General features: G+C 36.6%; 1 protein-coding gene across 2 annotated transcripts in view; it reads right to left on the bottom strand.

The window, feature by feature from the left end:
- LOC117219143 (lachesin) overlaps positions 1-25,256 on the bottom strand; it is a 185,546-nt gene that overhangs the window by 10,186 nt on the left and 150,104 nt on the right. For both annotated transcript variants that reach the window (XM_033468061.2, XM_033468062.2), the window contains exons 6-8: positions 11,847-11,970; positions 2,940-3,077; positions 2,704-2,823 (exon numbers count right to left, since the gene is read on the bottom strand). In XM_033468061.2, the coding sequence (XP_033323952.1) occupies positions 2,704-2,823; positions 2,940-3,077; positions 11,847-11,970 (382 nt within the window). The remainder of the gene's footprint in view (positions 1-2,703; positions 2,824-2,939; positions 3,078-11,846; positions 11,971-25,256) is intronic.

A 25,256-nucleotide genomic window follows, 5' to 3' on the forward strand; every position in this document is an offset into this window, starting at 1 on the left:
ATACTACAAATACTACAAATACTATAAATACTACAAACACTATAAATACTACAAATACTACAAATACTATAAATACTATAAATACTATAAATACTACAAATACTACAAATACTACAAATACTATAAATGCTATAAACATAAGACACGATTAATTGAATTCCAACGAGAAAGTCAACATTCAGTTACATTGATTAGAAATGTTCAATAGACGAAGATTATTTTAAATAAAGCAACGTATGGCAGGATTAGAACTATTTCAATATTATAAAATAATATGACTTGTTAGTGCGGAATTATCTATAAACAAGCGAAACTCTAGCACCACGTATATTCGCTACAATTAGAAACGGCAAGTGATGATCAAACAATGGGTCCGTTGCGCTGGTACGAGAGAAATATTGAAATCCAGTTTTCCCAACAATGAAACACCGTATGAAAAAAAGTTCCATTCACCATTTTACATTTATTTTTCCCTGTAAAACCAACTCGTTCTCAGTTACAACCCGAACAATGTTGCTGCGGACGATTCCTAGAAATCTTGTTAAAGTGGTTTGAGTAAAATGTCATCCTTTTCGTGTCACATTTTTACTTTGAATTAAATTGCTAAAATATGCCTTGTAAAAATGATAAATATAGAAACTATAATTATGGTTTCAATTTAACTATCAGCAATCGATAATACACGAAATACTCTAAAAAACGAATCAGATTTTTGAAAAGCATTTCACAATAGATCAACACCTTCCGCTTCGCGAAAATGATAAGTTTACACGACACATTAATTTCCCTTAATTATATGCATACACGAGTACTATATCGTGGCATTCATTGTCCTGAAATTGAGTGATCATCGTCAACACAAAATTGCTGTTCGATCATTTTCATCGGCGACCGTATTTCTATGTGAAACGTCAGTACCACGAATCCCAAAATAATTCTCATCCCGCCAAAAATGAAGGCGCATCGTATCTAATGCATAAAGAGTTTCAAATAAAATTTAATATGCTCGCATATACGGGATCGTTGAGAATATTGAAAACGAGCCAGAGAATATGCAACGATGTATAAAAGTATGCGAAAATTCACTTCTTAAACGCCCGCTGGGTCTCCTTATTATGCTCCGAAACGGTTTCGCGTGTGCGTGTGTGTTCGTGCGCGCATGTACCCGGTGTACACCTGTCTCTCTCTCTCTCTCTCTCTCTCTCTCTCTCTCTCTGTCTCTGTCTATACATATATACACACCTAAATACATGTATACATGTATGCATACGTATATACGTATATACGGTAGAGAAAAAGGGGCGCAGGATTTTCTGTGCGAGGTGAAAATTACATACGAATGCATTGGGACGAAGTACTCCGGAGAAGTTGCGCTAAAGCGAAAGCGTGTCTACTCGCACAGGCTACAAACTGCTACGAGAATATATTTGCGAACGGCCGGGAGTAATTCACTCTCGCATTTGTCTGCAACTTTTTTTCGCGAATTCCCGCGCGGAAATATGAAACCTGTTAAAGAAAAGCCGTGCTCGCAACCTTGGCAAACGGTGGCGAGACACGAGCGTGCAGTTCGCTTTAATCGTGTCAGAGACCGCCGCCGTTAATGTAAATCCGCATCGAAAAGGTCCTCCTCGAAAATTGAATATCCCGTTCTGCGGCTCTATGACGTTACTTCGGCCCGTATTGTGCCGGATTAGGTTCGTTTATTATACAGCTGTTGGCACACCGTAACGTTTCTCCTCGCGTTCCCGGACACTATTAAAATACCAGGATACTTTAGCGCAACGCGTCCGTAACGTGTGCGCGCGGCAAACTTGTCCGAGGTGCGACGTGTTCTGCGTAGCTTTTTTTTTCATTATTCGGAGAGTTTGTTAGCGACAATGTTTTTCAACGTGTTTGTGTACCTACATGGCAAACGTTTCCGGAAACGATACCGTGTTCCGTTTAATATCCGCGGCGATTGCTATTGGCAGAAAACGTGCAGACGTTGGACAAATGGTGGACAAATGGTGGACAAATCGCGAGTAGACCAGAGTTTTTTTATCTAAGATAATCATCGGAATGAGTTCTTCTCAGGCGAACGTTTCATTCGAGAATTTCAAAGATTTCCCAAAAAATATACACGAAATACTCTTTTTTTTTAAAAAAAAACGGTGATTCTTGCGATAGCGGCACGTCTGCCGAAGATTCCGTGCGACTTCGAAGTCGATCGTTGAAGTGTAACTCGAGATATCGCGCGCACCGGTTCAAAAAATGAGGTTCCGAGAAAAACGCGTTTATCGGTTACGTGGAGATATGTGTATGCTTGCAGATTGGTGGTCTTCAAACAGCTGTAACTTCGTACGTGTTACGAATTCGAGCGAATCCTGTTGCAGACACATTTTCGTCGGCACATACTTTAAGAAACAAAAATCGGATTGGAACAGAAATCGATTTTTTAAAAGCTCTAAACCAGAATACCGCCTTAAAGACAGAAACGATTTCGGGTGCCAGCAGAGGTTTCGGACAAGACTGCCTAATCGAGCAAAAACGGCACGATCCGAAACAGAATCGATCGGTCGATTGTTTGACGGAAGTTCGAGCATAGGGTGTAAAGCAAAGAAACATGAAAGGTGGAGCGCTCTGACAGGATTTGCTTGGCCCGATGGTACATGCCAGAGTCGGCGGGCTACAAGCCAGAGATCAAGCGGCCAACAGAGATCTCACCGTTATCCTTCTCCCAATAATTAATCGACTTCGGCGAAGCCTCGACAAAACATTCCAGGGCCACGTCCGTGCCCAGAGGAGCACCGACCAGTTGATTAGGTACATGAATTACCGGCGGAACTGTGACACAGAATCAGAGATACAGATTGTGGCCGAGCCCCGCTGTAGCCGTTCCCCTTCGTTCTAGGCGAAGGAGTTCGGTAAACGATCGGACCAGCGCAATCACTATTACTCACAATGAACGTTGATAGAAATACGTTTGCTGACTGCCGGCGGAACACCGTTGCTGGCGATGCAGAGGTACACGCCTATCTCGTGCCGCGAGATCTTCGTCAGCTTCAGGTCTTCGCCTTGGTGCTCGGACACGGAGGTCACTAAACAGAATGATAACTGGTCAAGCTTCGTGTTCGAGCTCGTAGAACCGGATTAATAGCGGTGACGTAAATCGACTCCTAAGAATATAGTAGCGTCCTATACTTAAGGACACTTGAAAAACGGTATGACTTTTTTTTAAAACTGGACCAAATGACTTGAATTTCTTTTTTATGATAGAGGGAATAATCTACTAGACAAATACTTTTTAATTTTAAACAGCATTACCTTGGCGGATTTTCGAAGACCAAAGGGTCATAGGTCAATAAATTGATCTTGAAATGCACGATTCGTTTGCATAAAAAAATATACAGTCGACGTCGCGTCGCTACTAGTGATATTGAAACAGTGGTCAACACTTGTACATTAACACTCGATTGGTATGACCAGGATCATTCAACATTTTAATTGTCAATTTATTTTCGGTATATTTTTCGAAGTAGTCACGTAGTGGAACATGTGTGAAAATTTCAATTAATTGTCAAAAACTAGACGTTCGAATAACGATGTAGCGCATCATCTGAGTCCAGATAGAACCTACGATATGAGTCGTTTATTTTGAAAGTGGCCTAAGTCCATTTATTTGAAAATCCAGATATTTAAGGTTTTTACGTTTTAATAAATCTAAAAATACTGCTAAAATTGATAACATGGTGGTATAATGTTTTTGTGTTCCTAAGGGTCACTGCGTTCTTTCAACTTTGCTGACATGAAATTATATGTATAACGTAGAAATGTGAACATTAAAATAGCTAGCTCGGTGTTTTTGAAAAATTGAACTTAGGCCACTTTCAAAATAAACGGCTCATATTTAAGTCCTTTATTATCTGAACACGTTGTGAATAGATCGACCTAAAACGATCACTATTCAGAGTGACAAATCAGAAAAGATGAATGATCGCAAGATGAATGATCAAGCAACTCCTATTTTTTAGAAGACCTTTTCCAATGCGTTTAAATTCCTATTTTAGACAAAGCATGATTTCCTTTCGTTTCGTTTTCAGTTATCTAATAATGATATTATCAAAATTTTAATACTAGCTCGTCGTAGATCTGACTATGAAATTCTGATCACTGAGATATCATTCTTACACGGTTCTTGATCGAGTAATTAAAGAATTACAGAATATCGATTCCGAGAAATATTTCAATATTGCTGAACCTACCTGAAAGTAATATTCTTAGGTTTATTAAAAGTTCTCGGGTTTATTAAAATGGGAACGGTCTAATCGATGTCAGTAACAAATAATGTAGTCGACGTCTTTGCTACATTCTCAAGTTAATCACTATGCGGGGATCGCATAAATTATTTTCTAAGTTTTCAAATGAGAACATTACAGCTGCATCGGTTGAAAGAAGGAAATGGGTCATCTTAAGCAGATTCAGAATCGGACATACCAACCTCGCGCACTATTATTTAATTAAAAAAGATAACCCTGCAACGTGTAATCTGTGTAACTCGAGAAATTCCATCGACCACATTATTACATCCTGTCGAATATTTAAAAAAGAAAAGATGTCTCCATCTAGCAGACAACACTTGAACGATATCAACTTATGCAATAAACTATCAGAATTTCTTGCGTCTATTGGCATATTTCAACAAATATAGTATCAAATTACTGTGCATTAAGGAGCTAACATATGGTTGCTAAGGATCCTCTGGTTGATGGAACCTTAGAAATAAGATGAAATGGCGCGGTTGATAAATGAACGAAAGCCATCTATCGCAGACAGTAATATTAATTATATTAATTATGAATATTGAACGATAATGAAAAGTGCAATATCAGTTATGAATGACTTTGGAACGGAATTAAGGAGAAGGCGAGTAAATGTTATTCAGAGATTAATTTCACGTAATCGTGTTTCTTCTTGTACGAATAATTAGGTTTAAAATTGTGCACCGATGTCGAGAAACTCACGAAAATAGAAGCGCTCTTGTGGTTCCCAGGTCATAAATAAGTTTTCCAACTAGAGAATAATTTATCGAGTTTTAAAACTCCAAATACCAAACTGTTTTAATGGCAGCCATTATTCTTTGGATTAGCTTTGTCCAGAGACAAGGTTCATACACCTCAATACCCCGGCATTCCGTTACTTTTTAATTGCTTAACTTGAGGTCATTGCACTCTTGAAAACGTTCGGGCTGGAGGAATGATAAGAAAAACTTCCCGCAAATAAACGCAGCCCTTCGGCGCTATTTTTATTGCAGCTGCTCGCTATTTGCGCCGACTATCATCACGTTTCTAATCTTGTTCTTATGTTAGCGCGGCCGGCTATAAACTTGAGAAAAACTATCGATTTTCCGGAAGTTGCGAACTCAAGCAGTCACTTGCGGCGATCTCTGCTAATAATAGAAACTAATCATCCGTAACCCATTATTCGGCGAAACCGAACGACGTGACAATTTGGTCCCGCGGTCCAAGTGCTACTAATTTTGTTAACGAATTGCAAAATAACATCCCGAGGAGCTTCCAGCCGCGACGCTATCAAACCACGAGACGGCAGAAAAAGTATTATTATTTATGCGGTTAATGGAATTGAGAAAGTTGCTCACTTCTCTCTATCTTGGCGTATTTCTTATTCAGTTACGACGGAAATAATTAACGGAGAACGCAACTTTCCAAATGGAAAGCGTTTGAGAAATTATTAGTTTCGAGCAAACAGAAGGTATTTTATACACGTAACGTTCTTCTATTATATATCATCATTTATCTCTTATTAATGATGTGTTAATAAAAGTTGCATTCTATGATAAAGTTGAAATTTTTGAAATTCTTCGACATTGAAATTCTTCATTAATTAGTTCTATATATGGATGGTAGAAATACTGCCAAGTGCTCATCCGAAAGTTCAATTATGGACGTAATAATTAATATAAAATGTAACTTGTAATTTGCGAGCGATATAACATCAAATATTTTTATGCAATTTTCGAATTTATGTACTTATTTAAGTTTTTAACGCTGTATCAAATTGATTACATATCGGTTATATTTTAACATTTTTCTTGCTAATAGAATATTAATAAAAGTTGAAATATAACCAAGTGCTCATCCTCGAGTTCGATCATGGACTTATTGATTGATATAAAATGTAACTTGTAATGTCAAACATTTGAATACAAATTTCTCACGTTACGTACTTACTTAATTTTCTAACGCTATATTACATAGATTAGATACCAATTGCCAAATCACAAAATGCATTATCGATGATTCAACAGGTCTGAATCTACAAGCAAAGCAACAGGAAACACCGTGTCAATATTAATTAGTACCGGAGAAGCGACGTCTATCATAAATAAGAGAAATCACATCAATATCGAACGATTTGCACCGTTTAACGATATCAGCAGTCCCTTCGAGCAACTCGCATACAAATTCCGTAGAAAATTGCAGGTCGAAAATGAACTTTCGCTGCACTATTTGCTAACTGTTCCAACGGAAATCGCTAATTAATGAGTTTGTAAATCATAAATCATCGAGTTACGCTTGAATTCTCGGCGGGGTTGCATTACCTCGCAGATTCGAAAGCAACACCGGTAATTAGAGGAGTATAGGTAAAATATGTTTTGCGTTTGAAGACTGAATGATAGATCGAAGGGCGGGATCGTCTGAGAACTGACATTGTCTAACAATATTACGTCGTAGTATTTCTTAACAAACATCCGCATTTGTTCAAATTATTGAGAAATAAATCACATCCTTCGTGTACAAGAAATTTCTATACTTCTTATTGCTATATATACTACTCAATTAATGTCATAATTTTAATGAAATAATTCAGTAATGTGTAAATTAAATTACTGAGAAATAGCAATGCTTACAATTGATTTACAATTTATTTATTTAAATTTTCTATCAGTTTGCTAAGATCAGAAAAAGTGTATAGTATAAAATATAACATCATATTATTATTGAATAATAAGAAGCACGTCGTTTTTCCAATTGCACGTTCACAAAATCTAACTAACCGACTAATTGTAAACTAATCTGCAAAGTAAACTAATTTTTTTACCTATTGCGTATTGTCTAAGTATTTATTAAAATAAAGTCAGAATTTAAATAGGGCAAATTATATTCGCACATGAAAAATATAAAAACGTGAAACATGTTAGCATTGAATAAATTCTTATTTATATTTTCTTCTATAAAAAATGATTTCCTTGATCCATGTTTCGACTACGCGATTTCTTTAACTCTTTAATTACTCGAAACTCGGACTCGACCTGTATAAATCGATCATTGAAATGAATTTCCAAGCTGACAGACTCAATCATATTTCTAAATATTTTAATATCGAACAATACCATGTTTCAGTGAACCGATTCAAAATTACTCCCAAAGAATTGCTCAAAATTGCACTTATAATATACTTCACACCGGAGTACGAAAAATTTAGCTCCCATTATTTACAACGATCATTCTACTGATGAATGACCTTACAGAAAAGAAAATATCGAACCACTAACGAACGTTACACACGACAATATCTTAAAGTTAATTCTCAACAACTTCCCCATTGCTCGTCGGATAAATAATTTTGCATCTCCTACTCTTAAATCCTACTATTAGCAGCCTCCTTTGACTGCGATTACTAGCACAGTGCAGAAGCGAATACTAAGTACGTCGTTCGTCCCGAAACACCGAGGAAAGGCGAGTGGCGACTGTCCGTTTCGGCCTATCAAGTGCTCCGCGATTTTATGGTCACCGTGCCCGCCGTTCGTTTTCACCGACGCGACACCGTGTTTAACAATTTCGTTTTACGCGTGTGCGCGTGCTTATATGCAGCGCGTACGCATGTATGCAGCTACGGTGCAGCACGCCCCGCGGAGGTTTATTGCGCGCGGCGTTTCAAGAGTGCAATGGGGCCGCATGAATAGCTCCTAATATTGTTGAAGAATGAGCTGCGCCGGCCGAGTATCTAGTCCCCTTTTTCTACCTTTCGCGATCACATGTTGAGAAACTGCTCGTTTCAGTGGGAAACGGCGAAAAGGCGACGCGGCTGGCTCTGTGCGAGCTCTTTCGATCGATCGCGCGGTGCCGCGCGGGGATCCGCGTAAACAGTTATCTTACGTTTTCAAATTACCATCGCGGAACTTGCCGTCACAAAGCTGCTCGTGCACCTGTGCCAGTCACAAAACTGTTGTTCGCGCCCGTTGCCAGTCACAAAACTTCTCGGCCATCTTTACAGTCGCGATATACTATTCGTACCGCCTCGCCAGTGACGAAACTCCTCGCGCACCATTACAGTCACAAAACTCGTCGCGAAGCTTCCGAAGCAAGGCAGCTTTTTTGAAATTGCTCCGGACTTGAGTTGTTTCTAGCACTTAGGAAGATTACTTTACCGACTGACTTGCTGGGCTGTTTACCAGCATTAGCTTGCTCCACAACTTGCGTTCTTTCAACAACCTCGACTGTTTAGCTTGATGCATAATTTTGAGCTGTTTCGAGAACTTAAAAGGGTTCATTTGTTGTACGAATTACGTTGTTTAGAAGCATGAGTTTGCTGCATACTTTGAGCTGTTTCGAGAACTTAAAAGGGTTCATTTGTTGTACGAATTACGTTGTTTAGAAGCATGAGTTTGCTGCATACTTTGAGCTGTTTCGGGAACTTAAAAGGGTTGATTTGTTGTACGAATTACGTTGTTTAGAGGTATTAGCTTGCTGCATATTTTGAGCTGTTTCAAGAACTTGAAAAGGTTAATTTGTTGTAGGAATTACGTTGTTTAGAAGTATTAGCTTGCTGCGTAACTTGAGCTGTTTCAAGAACTTAAAAGGGTTAAATGATGCACAATTTGAGTTGAGTAGAAGGCTCACTTGTTTCGCATGGATTGAACGTTTATATGCAAGGATGACTAAATTAAATTAATTTTAAATGAATCGTGTGTATAAAACTATAAACTCGACTAACAATTTTTATAGTCTGCATCCGAGGGGAACGACAAATAAACGATTAAACGATGAAACGATACACGGGCCGAGCAGAAGCGCACAGTGAAAATCGTTTCGCGCTAAGAGAACGCTCGAACGCCGCGCGCCGCGGCCGGCCCGCAAAAATTTTCAACAGAACGACGGATAATAAAGTGCGAGTTCAAGCGGGCAGGTAAGAGGAAAATTTTTCAGGAAAGCACTGGGAACGTGACCCATAAAAACAGGGAGTTCTATCGATTCTTCGCACGTTTACGAAGTGTTACTTAACAATTTCTGAAAAGTTACGTCGCCCGCAGGCAGTTCGAAGCAAGTCTCTGCCGTCTCTGCCGGCAGAGACGCTCGAACGGCGCCGTCGATGGGGTGTGGGTGGGTGCGGCAGGGCGAGGAGAGAGGGATGGTCGAGGGTAAAAATAAGGAAATTAAAATACCGAGTTAATCCAGCCCGAGTGGAAACCTCGGGGTAAACATAATCGTGTATTCCGAGGGTCTGTAGACGGGATAGTGTGAGACAGATCGCCAATCCGGCTGGGCAAAAGGCGATGATCAGTTTCGATGATCGTCGCAGGATCATCGAATTTTTATTGTAAAAACGTGATTCCACTGAGGCAATATTTCGATTTATTGGAAGGAAATATAACTTTAGTCGTCTAGATCTATAAATCGTTTATATAGAAATATGTTATATCACCTATAGGCGAGTAATTAAACATATACAAAATATAATATAATATATGAGAAAAGTAATGGACCTACGTGAAAATATTTTTAGTAAAAGATACAAATATTTGCAAATACTGTTTCCCTTAACTGTGTTAGGTATGCTTCATTTGAAATATAATATTTTATTTCTGTATTAAATGAAACATTTAAAATATGTATTTCACAATATCAACCTAAAAACACTTTAACAATAAATATTTTCTTTAATAATAATAAATAAATATTATGCTTGCAATGAAACATTTGAATATTATTTCCATGAAATTGTAGCCTGCGAAGCAACCGCGAGTATGTTTTGACATTCGTGTTTGCATTTGAGACATTTATTATTCGAGTACATTGCTAAAAACAGGTGTTAAATGTTTCGATATTGTTCATTAATCAAGAGAAATATAAGAAAGAGCTTATTTTTCGAAACAAAGCGTGTTTGTACTTATTCTATAAGCTTATTTTCTCTCATAAATCGTAATCGAAAGAAATAGAATTTCAAATAATTAACAAAAATTTCGACGCATGAAATGCTATCACAAATAATTATTATAATTATTTACAGTGTATCCTAAGAAAGTCTTGTATCAATTAAAAATTTGACATAAATAAATTTGACGTAAAGGGAGATAAAATAAATATTTCTATTCGAGTCTGGTCACACACTACACGTTGCCTAAATCTTGCCTCAGTGGAATCACGTCTTAAATCACGACTACAAAATTGGATGAACATGTACCGTGTGTCTGGTTTAAATGCATCCAAGCGATTGTTTTTCCATGTATTGGAAATGCAAAGAAATGTTTCAGACGAATGTTCTCTTCGAAGCTGAACAACTTCATTCGATATTCATTGAACAACTTCAGTAAACAGTGCTTTGGAAACGGTTGAATGCCAGTTAGGAGGGTATGTAACGAAAGATATAGAGTTTCTCCTATTGAGGCTTTGTGGTATATACCGTCTCGCATGCACTGCAGTTAGGTTCGCCAAAGATTTGGAGACACACAGGTACGATATATCTTGCGATTCCCTATAAATATAATAAAAGATCAGGTGAACGAGTTTTAACTTTATAATTTATTCCACTTACAGTGGCCTACAAGATTGTTCATACACCTTTTAAAACGCAATAACTTTTTTAAAACTGGACTAAGTGACTTGAATTTTTATACTATACTATTTTTACACTATTTCATACTACACAATGACCAAAATGCATCTTCTGTTATTACTTGGAATGTCAGAAACAAAATAAACTCTCCATTTGAACTTTTTTACCTTAGTCTATAACGAAAATTTTTAAAAATTGATTGACGGTGTTACGAGTTACAACAAATTAAAAATTAATGGTAAAAATCGCAGTTTTGTTCCAATTTTGACTAAAAACTGTAAAAAAACATCTGCACTTTTTTAAATCTTTCGACGCTCGACTCTCGGTTAACCGATTTCGATCAAATTTCCAGTACGATACAAGTCACTGTGATCTAGGAAAAGCATATTCTTTTCATTTTCATTATAGGCTTCTATAAAAAGGATAAAAAACGAGAGTATTTTTTTGTCATTCCAAGTAATAGCAAAATTTTAGAAAAGCATTTTAATTATCATCTAGTAGAGTAGTCCCTTTATCATCTAAAAAAAATTCGAGTCACTTAGTCCAGTTTCAAAAAAGTTATTGCGCTCTAAAAGGTGCACGAACACTTTTGTGGGTCACTGTATCTTCTTGGCGTTCTGACATGTGTAGACAACATTACAAGGAACAGTTAAAATTAGTATTAGTATTAGTATTAGTCGTATTAGTCTAACCCACTTATACTCACGCCAGCCATCCAACTGTTCTATCGGAGTGCAACTTTGGACCAGCGACGATATTAACCCTTTGCACTTTCAAAGAAGCGAATAACGTCGTTTAATATATCATGTCCCGAGATCTCCGTAACGGGGGTGAGACCTCCCTACGTTGCGAGCGGTGAAACACGAACCAGATAGTTGTCTGGCTTTCAAATGCTCTACGAAACGCAACGCCGACCGATGAATGCAGCAAAATCGCTCATCCCGAGTTTCGTTCATCTAGATCGCGACGCGTCGCACTGTGCGGCAGTCGTGATAGCGGCAGCTGAATCTTACCGTGAGTCTTCTGGTTCTGGCTGCCTGCAGCAAATGGCTGACGAATTATAATACTCTCGCCGTCTTCTCGGCGCCAGGATACTCGGGGCGGCGGCACGCCTCTCGCACGGCACGTTAACCTCACCTGTACGTGTTATGAAACCAGAATTATAAAGAGAATCGTCTTCGTTATTGCCGGCGGTAACCCCCCCTCTCCCCCCCGTCCGTATAAAATATCTTCGGAAAAAAGTTCGAGCCGCGGGTGCCGCGCCGCGAAACGTATTCGCGCGGAAAACTGTTCCTAACCGCCCGCGATTATACCGGACTTATACGATGGAGTCGTTCCTTGAAAACTGCCCCGATATTATGAGCAATAAACGAATGATTCAGGGGATAGAGGGGAATCCTCGTGAATCCGAATGGCTCGAATTCCGTTGCAGCCACTCGCGGAGCTTCGTTTTCACGCTTTCGAAACGCGACGGGCCGCCGGAACGTATGTATGTATTCGGCCGCGCCGAACGTGTTTTGTGAAATTTTCTAGTGCGCTCTGTGCGCGCGAAATGCAATATTAAACTTCCCTCGACCGGCTCCATTCGGCACGGTTTAATCCATTCTGTTTATTTACGGTAAATAACGACCGTGACGGTGAGAATTCGGTCGTGAAGGCAATACGTAGTAATGAATAAAGAATTCATAAGATAATGTCGAAGTTGTGTCGTGCGAAGAGTGAAGTTCGGATTCGAATTGGCTAGCGCTTTAAGGACGAATGTCGCGTTTCAACTGTACAGTACATCTTATTCCAGAAGGTGCAACTCTCTGTATAATATATTATATATATATATATATATATATATATATATATATATATATATATATATATATATTATACAATAATATATATTAATATATTATACATATTATATTATATTATAATATATTATAATATATTATACAATATATATTATATATATTATACAATAATAAATTTATTGTAAAAATTTCCAGATGGAATTCAGAACGTCGGACAAATTTTAAAAATTTAGCACTGTTCGCGCATCATTTTTAATGTACTAAAAAGATTAAAGAAAGGAACTCCTAATTGGCTCTCGTTCACTGCAATCGATAAAGAAAATTCGTATTTTGCATAAAGATCCGCAGTCCAGTGATCACGTACATAAACAAATGAATTTAAATAAAAAGATTTTGACACGTCTTCTCCGACAAATGTAAAATTAATTATGCCTTGAAATAAACAAACGGAACAGTAAATGGATGTGCCGCAGTAATTGGCTCCACTGCCGTAGGTACTTTTACCTTATCTTTTCCTGTAACAGTGGATGCAGCGTTCTAAAGGAAGATGCACGCTGGGACACGGCGCGGCGTGACAAGTGACACGGCACACGTGTATCAGTGCCCGCGGAACAACAGAATGTTCATTTATTTGTACACATTAGCCTGTGATTGTACGATACCATACGGCCCCGACACTTGCCATAGCACCTCGCCGTGCGTCATCTCCAAGGCGGCGGCGTGACAAAGCGTGTTTATAGACAGAGCGCATTGTACGCCGGAGAATCTGCACGCTATAATCGCATCTCTCGGTTCACGTAACGCGGTCCCAGGGAGCACTGGATGCAATTTTGCATTTGTTTCGTTGCTTGGCGAACCCGATACTGTCGTCGCAGGGACAAAGAAGTGACGAGCGCGGTAGGAGGAGAACGAAGGTCCCTTGATATGATGGAGACTGCGATTCCATTATGCAGAGCTTATACCGAACCAGGAACACTTTCTAACATATGTTCGAGAATCTCGCAATTTCAGGCAGCAAGGGATTTTTATTTCTGGAGGTCGTCTCGATTCGACGAGATACGACACAGCACCGTAGAATATTACGATTGCCTTTCTTCTCCACGAAACTTTCTGCTGTCAATAGTCCGAATGTTTAGTACACGTTGTCTTCCACCGTTCACGGTTACATCGTAATACAACGCAATCGCGTGGTCTTGCTTACAATATATTTTTAACTATTACTGGACCGTAGGTTTTATGCATTTATGGCAACAATGGGTAGAAATAAATTGAAACGACGAGAAGTTTGAAAGAAACTAAGAACGTTAATTTACTAATTTAAACTGAGGATTTGAGGAAGTGATTAAACGGAGGAATAAACTTGTGCTGTATGTCTTGCAATTGATGAGGACAATTTTGATTTTGCACAAAGTGTACATTTTTTTAGAAACTTCACGAGGTTATATCCGTTTTGTTCCGTTTTGTAGATTCTGTTAAGTTCTTCGAGGATTTTATATTTTTCGCAGATTTTTGTAATCATTCGTTTTAATCATCGTTACGATTCAAGTATTACAATTAATTTCAACTAAATTGATAGCTATCACTACGATTGATTCTTGTGTTTTCTTAACACTAAATGTACCGAGATCTAAAAGTGACTGACATGTATTGCTTCATAAAAATTACAAGATTGAATTTATTTCAATTTTTCACAGTTTATTTGACCATCACTTGATTCGACCAGCGGTCGTACGTTTAACGTTAAATCAGTCTTTGTCGTGATAATAAAATCAAGTTACATGAGAAAATCACGTTATCTCTAGACTCCAAATTCTGTGCATTTGTTTATGCAGTAGTTGCAAGTTGAAACGATAAAAAGTTTAAAAGAATTTTAAAATATCAACGTATCATTTCTAATCCATTAAAATTACTTAAGAAGGAATGAACCTGCTATTTATTTTCTGTTTTTTGCAATTCTAAAGAAATGAAAAATATCCGCAGTCTGCTTTCCATTGAAAAATGCAGTAAGATGCACCGAATGTATACGTTTAAGACCAGCGTACAAAGTTTAAACAGTATAATTCGGAAACATGCTGCTTTAAAGGATCTACGTGCAGGAGTCTTTTCAATGTTGGGATTTACTGTAATCTCTTTCAGAATACGAAAATGTATATAATGCTGCACCGACTATCGCTCAACGGTATTTGAACTTTTATCCACACTTTAAAGGATCAAGGCAAATAACGGAGAAAATGAGAAATAATCGCTTACGTACTCCTCCACAAGTAATATTTACCGATAGAGTACGGATTTTTATGCGTTTGCGACTGAACCGAGCAAGTAAAATGAATAACAGCGGAAAAATGAAGAAAACGTTGCAATATGAATTTTAATAAAACAGTGAATAATTTAATCAAAATGATAGTAGACATTTTTATTTGCCTCCTGTTCCGTGAAAATTACACAGAGAATTTGTATCTCGTACAAAAATCCGCAGTCTAACATTTAACTTTCTATTTTATTAAAATTTATATCCTCTCTTTGTCAAGCAAGCAAGATTTATACGCGAAAACGCGCGAATATAAATACGTACATTAATTCGAAATTTATAGTCATCGTTTAACAATCATTCGTGCTTGCAGAATGCCAGTTAACAAATTTCGAACCTTACCAGCAGAGAATTGTCTTCCAATACGATATTTAAACAGCAAAGTTTACTTTCACTGCAAAACGAAATCGTCCAATTGCTTCGTCGATCGTTTCGATTTGTATCAGTTACCATCAGAGACTGCGAATTAATTAAAATTGAAACGATTGCGCCGGAATTCGTTCGTAATCATGACGGACGCAAATTACTTATGTCACTTACAAAATTGCGCGCAGCTGTTTACTCAAAGTCTAGAGGTTCCGCAACGAGCTTTTACGAAATTAAAATTTATGAAACCATTCTGTGAGACTTTGTGGCCACGATTGTTAATTACTGTTGGACTTTCTTCTAGCTTCTCCACCAACTTAGGATACGTTTGAGGCACGCTCTCTACACACCGATGCCGCTGAAGCAACCTTTCGTATTTCAAACATGTTCACCGTAATTCGTACGAACTCGTATTTCGCATTTGTTGCTCTAATCCGCGCTATTTTAATCCATAATTTCGCTCCGTTAGTCGTCCTCGGCACTCCTCTCTTCCCATTTATCTCGATAAAATCACAAACGTCTCGTTTAAAAAATACACGTCCGAATGAAACGCACGAGCTGTTTGAATTAATAATCTGCGACGAAACGTTTCGCGGAATTTCGTGGCAAATCTGACCCGCGCAGGACCAAGTTCTCGCAGATATTTCTTGAGACGTAGTTGAACCTTAACAGTCGAAAGATTTGCAAAAATTGTGATTTTTTGCAGCAGTCGAAAATTTTGCAAAAATTGTGATTTTTTTATAAAATGTCGAATTGAAATAGTATAAGCAGTCATGATATTCCCGTGAAATTTTATAGGAATTAATAAATAAAAGATTTTGTATTTTTATTTATGTATTTCGCACGATTACCATACAATATGTCAAAAAGTAATGAAAAAGAAATGCCACTTTTTAAACTTTGAACAAATGTTATTTTTTAAAGTGTACCATTTCAAGTAATTCATTATTGGACTGCGGATTTTATGCATTTATGACGAAAAGGAATGCAACGAACACAAAGCTATAAATACATTAGTAGAATTTATGGATATTGTTACGTTATTTTCAACTTGTCACAAAGTTGAAGGAGGGGAGACATTTTTATTACACTCAAAGAGGGGAGACATTTTTATTACACTCAAAGAGGGGAGACATTTTTATTACACTTACGTTTCTTAGAAACAACATTGACAATTTTTATTTTGTACATAGATTCGCAGTCTATTCAAAATTCATGATTGAAATATGATTCTGATTTCTCTAAAATGGAAATGTAATTGACAGATCGCCGATTGGGGCTGATTATCCCACGTGTCACCCGTGTAAATGTCACGCAGAATGAATTCCGAATGTATTTTAACTTTTACTTGTAATTATTAATACCAGTTCTCCCCAGGGATAGCTATTTAAAAATGACTCTAACGGTCACCTCTACTCCAAAACATTGACTTTCTGTCAAAGTATGCTTTCGAAGCAAATTTTGGGCTTTCTTGCCATGCCGAAAATATCTTCAGCGCCTATCTACCGTCAGCAGAGGTAGAGTAGATATTTCTCCTCTTAAAATACCGGAAATTGCATTAATCAAACTAAAAGTGGCATTTCCTATAAATGCTGACAAAATTTCATCCGACCAAATTCAAATACATTAAATAAGCTGCCGGGAATTTGGAGATTTTTAAAAATAAACACGATTAGAACTAATTCGTTCTATGCTCGCTATTTCACGTCGTTTCCGGCCAAGCTTCTTCCGACGTTCATCTAAGTCTGAGCTTCCGTGTCCGTCCATCGCTCCGTTAATTTATTTAATTCGTGCACATAAATTTCACATTACTCACACAAAACTACTTGAGACACTTTATTAATTCACCCGTGTTGTAAGAGCGCTACTAATATAAATATCAGCACTAGCGAAAGCAATTTACGACACTAAGGCTCTGCGATAAAGCACTTATGATTTACAACCCTTGTATGCTGTGCACATTACCGCATGGAAACATGTAATCACTTCGTCAGCGATCACGTGGTTGTATACAGGATGAATCGTTTCACTTTCACATAAATTTTTCTTGTAAACTACATGTTGCATGAAAAAATGTCTCGGACAAAAGATGTTTGAAATAAAGAAGAACAACGATCGATTCTTTACCATTTTCCTTTTTCATCAAAACGAGGCTAATTTCTGTACAATTCTTTTTTGCGATAATGTGACAACATTTCGAAGTTTGAAGATCCATTTTATAGAATTAATAAAAATCTGAATGTTTATAATTTTATATAATTAATAAAAATCTGACTGAATCAATGTTACCATAATTGGTTTTGTGCTTTTGTATAACGCGTCCGCAAAAAGTAGTTCCCTTAGAACAAAATAACGGATTTAACGAAACGACGCTAAGCAGTGAGAAATCATCATTAAAACACGATTAAAACTTCATTAAAACGATTCGTCCATAAATCAAAGCTTGATTCGAGAACTAATATACACAGCAACTCCGACGCGGCGCTCACTATTTTAATAAAAAGGGATCCTCGGAGACCCTAGATAACTAGAAATTCCAGTTTTAGCATTCCAACGGATAATTCACAAACGGACTTGAAAAGAACCTGTCCTGAAAACCCGATTCATCTTCCAGTGTAAGATAACGATCCCGGGAGACTAACAGAACAAGAGCCAACGGATATAAAGACGGAGATTACCAGGGTCAACGTCTGCTTCGAAAACCATAAACAAGGTTGTCCTGCGACGGTCCTGGAGGTTCCACGGGCAATTTTTCGCACGCATTCTTCGACCATGGTCGAGTCCTGCAGGACTGTTACTAAAGGAACATACAATTTCAACTTTCCGCAGAAAGGAGGAGCGATTAAAGACAGCGAGATGCGCTGCGAACTATTTCACAGAAATAATGTTCCATTGTATGGACCAGTCAGTCAAATTCATTACTCGTAATAAATTATTCTATCTATTCATTCAAATGATTCTTTATTCGAATATTTCGAAAAATTCTTATTTAGATAATTCTTTATTCGAATAGTTCGAAAAATTCTTTATTCAGATAATTCTTTATTCGAATAATTCGAAAAATTCTTATTCAGATAATTCTTTATTCGAATAATTCGAAAAATTCTTTATTCAGATAATTCTATATTCGAATAGTTCGAAAAATTCTTTATTCGAATAATTCGAAAAATTCTGTATTCAGATAATTCTATATTCGAATAGTTCGAAAAATTCTTTATTCGAATAATTCGAAAAATTCTTTATTCAGATAATTCTTTATTCGAATAATTCAGATAATTCTTTATTTCGAATAATTCGGAAAATTCTTTATTCAGATATTTATTCGAATAATTCAAGTAATTCTTTATTTCGAATAATTCGGAAAATTCTTTATTCAGATATTTATTCGAATAATTCAAGTAATTCTTTATTCGAATAGTTCGAAAAATTCTTATTTAGATAATTCTTTATTCGAATAGTTCGAAAAATTCTTTATTAAGATAATTCTTTATTCGAATAATTCAGATAATTCTTTATTTCGAATAATTTAAATAATTCTTTATTCGAAAAATTCTTTATTCAAATAATTCTTTATTCGAATATGTAATTCGAAAAATTCTTTATTCGAATAGTTCGAAAAAATAGTTTCAAATCAATTATTTACCGTACGAAAATTTCTGTCAGAATAAATTCTTGTTCGCATAAAATCTCACTGGAATGAATTCTTACTCGAATGAAATTTGATTCGTGTTAATTTTTATCTTTCCGTCATCCGAATAAAATTATGCCGAGCTCAGCTTTTGCAGCTCATTCAAATTTTTGCTGTCCACAAACGTGTTGAGTCTGATGAAAATGTCTTTCCTCCTTCAATCGTCTTAATAAGTTGCACACATTCGAAGCACATTCATCAATTCTTCCAACCTCTTCGCAGTTTTCTATCTAACCACGTTATTTCACTAAAAAATGCACAAAATCCGCAGTCCACGCGTCGATCCGTCCGTGCCGTTTTGTAACGATCCTGTATTTTCTAGCGGTCTTCCACGTGGCCTCGCAGGGTCAACAATGTTTTTCAATTCCAAGAACCATCCGGTCGCTGACATTGAACCAAAGGGCGTACCCGGAGGAAGCGAGTGCCAGTGTCTCGAGGAGAGACGGTGTCCCGGTACTTCGCCGAACGAAGTTTGTAGTACGCGGTTTCCGGGTTAAGAGTATTAAAGTGTGTGCAGTGAGAAAACACGTCGGGAGGGCAAGGAGTCGAGAGCCGCTGCCTGCGGACCAGCTCGGCTCGGGCACTCCGACTGTCCCCTGGCGCCAAGTAAGTGACGAACATACTCTTTACGTATGAATACACTCGTTCCCTGAACATTTTTCAATTGAGAGGAACAGAAATACAGAAGGCGACGCGGTAGCGAGATCCTTGGGCCCCGTCTGTCATTTTATTCGACGGTCGCCGCTGATCGGGTCCTGTGAGCAGTAATTTCTCCCAGAAATATTCGGAGGTTGGAATTGAAACCGGCAAATCTGAGAATACTGAGTCGCGATTCTTCGGGACTCGCGGCTCGTTTTTATAGAAACCCGGGGCAGTCGGCAAAAAAGCCATCACGCCGGTATACGTTAATTTGAATACAGAAAATAAAAACGGTGACTTAACTTTGTTATTTCGTGTGCAGACAATTTAATCGAGCGCAACACTATGCGAGGTGTTATCAATCAAATTAAAGCTAAAATATTTCCGTTTTTATTTAATAGATTCATAGAAATGTGGACACTATTTCATTCGATACAGAACGGATTAATAAAGTAATGCTAGCACTAAATAAAAATAAACAAATGTCCTTTGTAACTTACGATGGCATGAAGAAGAAAAATTCTTAACGTAATTCAAATTATCGTGAACAAGATTTACGAATTATTTAAATTCTTCTTTAACATTGTTTATTTTGTAATCTGCGGATCTTTATGCATAATAAAAATTGTCATTATTAATTGCAAGATGCAGGATCTACATAGACATTCATTTCATTCTTTAATCGTTTTAATTTGTCCATAGTAATACAACAATTATCAGAATCCTTAAATGTTTGTGTTATTTTGAATTTTATTTACTCATTTTTATCATAAATGTATAAAATCCAAAAAGAGAAAGAGAAAAGATAAAAAGAGAGAAGTCAAAAGAATGTGTAAATATCATACTAAAATATTATACTATTCGAATAGGCATAAAGTGCATGTTGTTTTAAACGAACAATGAACATACATAAAATGCGCGTTGTTTTAAACGAACAATGCGCTGCGCAAATAAAATATTAGGAGGTCGGAATAATCGAAGTACTTCGGCAATTTAATTGTGTCGCTCGACAAAACACGATGAAGTTGCCTTTATTCGGTTAAAGAATATCGGATTCCGCTGATCAAATCTCGCTCAGTTTATCGTTAAACAACAGCGAGTTTAGGATTTAACGCTGGAAGTTGTTCTACGGGAAAATAGGAACAAGAAATCGACGAGGAACGATCGACAGAAATTGTCGTATCGAGAATTCGGTAATAATCGATTTCGTATCGTTCACGCTTCCTCCGACATTTCCATGACAAATTCAGATAATGTAAACACTGCGTACGCCAATGAACGTACAAAAATATTCGATTGAAAACCTTGTACAGGAGAAAAGAATCAGTTATCGCACGTTTGATATTTCCCGGGTATTCTTTTGTGCAACACGTTCTAGCAATTCCGAATGAAAATGAGCAAAAGCATTCCGAGCAACTAAAGTTTCTTTTACCATTTCGAAATTGCACAAACTCGCGCGACTCTAACAATTTGTTCAAACAATTTTTTTCCATACTCATTTTAACACGACCTTACGAAAGGAAGTCTACCTTTTAGAATGACCTCCTCAAAAGTTGATGTACGATTTTCTTCTCGGTTTTATTGTACTTGAAATGAACACCGTGCCACCGGCATCACGCCACATTGAAACGAATGTGGAAAATTTCAAATGAAGAAAAGCAACTTTACGCTCTCGCTCCGTTTTATTAATAAAAAAAGAAGGGCCTTTCGGAAGACCAAGTTTAAGGACATGAAAGTAGAAACTTCACCCTTTCAAACGAGCACGGGAAGAAGAATGCTGTAAGATTTTTTTTCCCACGACGTTACAGGATCTCGAAGATCCACAATTTATCGATCTAGCGATTTTTTTAATATTGTAAAGTAGCGTATTCTAATTGTTGATATTTTCAAGTGATGTTTCGTACTTTCGTTTTACGTAGAAAATGTTATTTTATTCATTTGTTTTACCCAGAAAAAGATAACGTTAATAAGGAAACGTTTAACTCGAATAATACATTCGTCAATAACGTTGTAAAAATATTATTTAATAATAATATTTATAATAATTAATAATAATTAGTAATAATTATTATTGTCATTTTGCTTAAAGCAGATTGATAATATAAAAATTGGTGGAGTATGTCATGTTCCAAAAAATTAATATTTTATAAAATATTTTATTTCTTTAATAATACGTATAATGATAAGAAAATATAATATAATATAAATAATATAATATAAGAATAATAAGACGGCATCGTCGCGTCGCGTCGCGTGTCGTGAAGAAATCGTGTAATTTCGTAAATCGCACGAGTCTCGCGACACTGTTATTTTATTTCGAACGAGAAGAGTTTAAAAATCCCTTTCATTTTATCTCTAACTTTGTAGGCGGCGCGTTCGAATACGCGAGAGACGTATCGCGAGACACTCGGGATTTCGAGGAGTAATTAGCCGCACGATTTTATCATTTCCAATGGAATACATTGAGCTGGAACGGATTTTCTCAGCGGTCTCACCTTGAGACGATCGTTTCCTCTATTTCCCTTGCCGCGCGGAGCTTCCCGCGAACGACCTTATCAATTTCAAATTAAGGACACAGGTAGGTCGCGGAACCGATATCCTAAATCTGGGATGATACAGAAAACGAGTTTGAAAGTTCTAGTCCCGGCTCATTGAAATTCAGATAAAGTACGAAACGTATCGCGCGGCCCGCCGGAAAATCCCGTCGCGCGCGACGAGATTTTTATAAACACTTCGAGAGCACTCGATGGAAAAACCGAAACGCTCCGAACGCCGACCGACGTGCCATTAATAGCAATATTTATCGGCCGAATGAAAAACTATCGTTCGCTCGTTTCAACGTTTGCAACGCGAACCCGTTAACCGACCGATTAATTCACGAGTTCTCCGATTCGAATTGGAATTTTCATTTTTGATGAGCCTGCCGGAGGCTCGCGCGGTCCGCAACAGGGGGGCCATTATGACAACGGGGAACCAGAACCAATATTCCTTTTTTGGGGAACCCGTACGATTCTCCAGAAAAATTCCGAATATTTAGGCAACCTTCCTATGCAAATCATTGCTGTCCCGTATTTATTATACAGAGATTGGTAATAGATTGGTAATAGAATTATTTATATACAGAAATGGGTAACGAATTATAATCGACGATTAACGATTGAATTATTACTGTTAATCGTTAATTCTTCTGTTTTGATCATTAATCGCAATTGACAACTTAAATATTACTGTTTTAGTCATTCATCGCAATGAAGAACTGAAATATTACTGTTTTAATCAATAATCGCAATTAACAATCGAAACATTACTGTTTTAATCATTAATCACAATTAAGAATTTATATATTACGGTAAAACATTAAAATTGTTGCAATTGTTAGTCGCGATTAATAACTAAAGTAGAAATTTAATTTAGTAGCAATTTAGAAAAATATAATAAAGTAATGAACACGATGAAGACAATTCTTAACGGATTTACACAAAAATATCCTTCCAATTCTATTAAAAATTCAACGATTTTTAATTGTATCTCTCAATCGATGATTCACGATTAATTTTATCAATCGATTCACCCAATCGTCAACTTTTCAACGACTAATGCCTTTAATCGTTTTCATCAATCATTCAATCGAATTAAAAATTTTAATCGATTAATGCCTAACACTGTCCACGTATGAAATGCTATAGTTGTCAGATTTCGCAGTGTCCGAAATTGTTAATGGAATATTCTGCATGGAATTTCCATGCAGAATACATCAATTTTTCGGATTTTTAGGGATTCCGACAAAAATGTTATACGATAATGGAAAGATTTTTAATCACGTCTTGAGCCGTGTATTTACTATAACAGTGTTTTAAAGGCAGCTTCACCGTAATAGCGTACTCATCATTCTATTATCATTAACGGTAGAAGAACTGAGAGGCGGATCTTTCTACTGCCAGTTACAAGAACGTTAAAAATATCTTGTTTCGCTCGTCAAGAATGTTTGTAACTAATTATTTATTGCCTTGTATGAGAAAAATATTTTTCATTCATTGAATATAATATTTCTCATGACAAATATTCTATACAATTAAAAAAAAAGAACCATTGGGTGTAAGTTAGCTTAGAGAGAAGCACAGGATTAATGAGGGAAAAATCGTGTTTAAAATTTGAGAAATTTAACGACATGTTGTTTTATTAAGTCGATCAACAACCGATTATAAATAATTAATATTATATTCTTATCTTTTCCCAAATTATTGTAAAACCATTTCTAATCTATCAGATCGAAACATTATTTAATCCAAGGCATTAACCCGTCAACATAATCTTTATATGAGAGCACGATATCAATTAAGAATAATCAGATTAAAAGATTATATCGTGATAACTAACCCACATCCGTTCCCCGTGGTAATTTCGCACAGTTTTCACAGATACCGAAGAAATAAATAATCTGTTCTATTGATCGTCTTATTAGTTCTGAACCACGTGAATAATCAACGTTGAATCTTGTCCCACCTCATCTTAGATTTCCGTTCTTACATAAGGAATTTACGAAATTAATTATTTATTGTTCCATCTCATTCATTTCTTAGCATCGTGTCAATTTGATATCAAAGACCAGATTATGCTGTAGAAATGAGGGACGGACGAGAGTTCATGATGATTATGTTAGTAAAGAAGAAAAATTGTTTCAGGACAATATTACAAAGGAGATTTCATACATTTTTTACATAAATTTAACAATTTGATCGTATTCTTTATTTTCTCTTTTCGTAATTCATCTAAACGTATTTTTTGTCTCTAAAATTATTCAAGAACGGAATAAATGTTTATGCAGTTCCTGTCTCTTGCAACTAATGCGTAAAATGTTTATTTCGCATAAAAATCCGCAGTCTGAATATAATTATTGAAACGTTATCTGAACACTCAGATAAAATGTGGCTAATAAAAATTGTATATCTGTTATATATCTGTTCATCATAAGTCTATTATATATCTAATAGACAGGTGATTCATCCGAAAACTAATTGTGATATATATAATTTTATCTATTATATATCTAATAAAATTATAAAAATTCTTAAAAAGTGGGGTTCTTATTTCCCAACAAAAGATATTAGTTCCAACTATTAAGTTTTGGCTATCTTTAGTCACGAAATAACTAGAAGAAGAAAGACACGCGTTCGTCGATAACAAATATTTGAATGAGCTGCAAAAATAGACAGATGATTTATCCGAAAACTAATTGTGATATATATAATTTTATCTATTATATATCTAATAAAATTATATATATCACAATTAGTTTTCGGATAAATCATCTGTCTATTTTTGCAGCTCATTCAAATATTTGTTGTCGACGAACGCGTGTCTTTCTTCTTCTAGTTATTTCGTGACTAAAGATAGACAAAACTTAATAGTTGGAACTAATATCTTTTGTTGGGAAATAAGAACCCCACTTTTTAAGAATCCCTAATCGCAAAAGTTTTCGCGGGAACACGGCCCGGTCCGTATTGCGTTAAGTCCTAGGTTTGAAGGCAGCCGGCGGGAACTCGATGAAAATGATAAACAGCGGTCGCAAATCAGTGGCCGGCCTTTGTCTTTCGCTTCCTCATTTTCCGCGGATCGTAAA

Source organism: Megalopta genalis, chromosome 11, assembly GCF_051020955.1.
Source record: "Megalopta genalis isolate 19385.01 chromosome 11, iyMegGena1_principal, whole genome shotgun sequence".
Taxonomy (NCBI): Eukaryota; Metazoa; Arthropoda; class Insecta; order Hymenoptera; family Halictidae; genus Megalopta; species Megalopta genalis.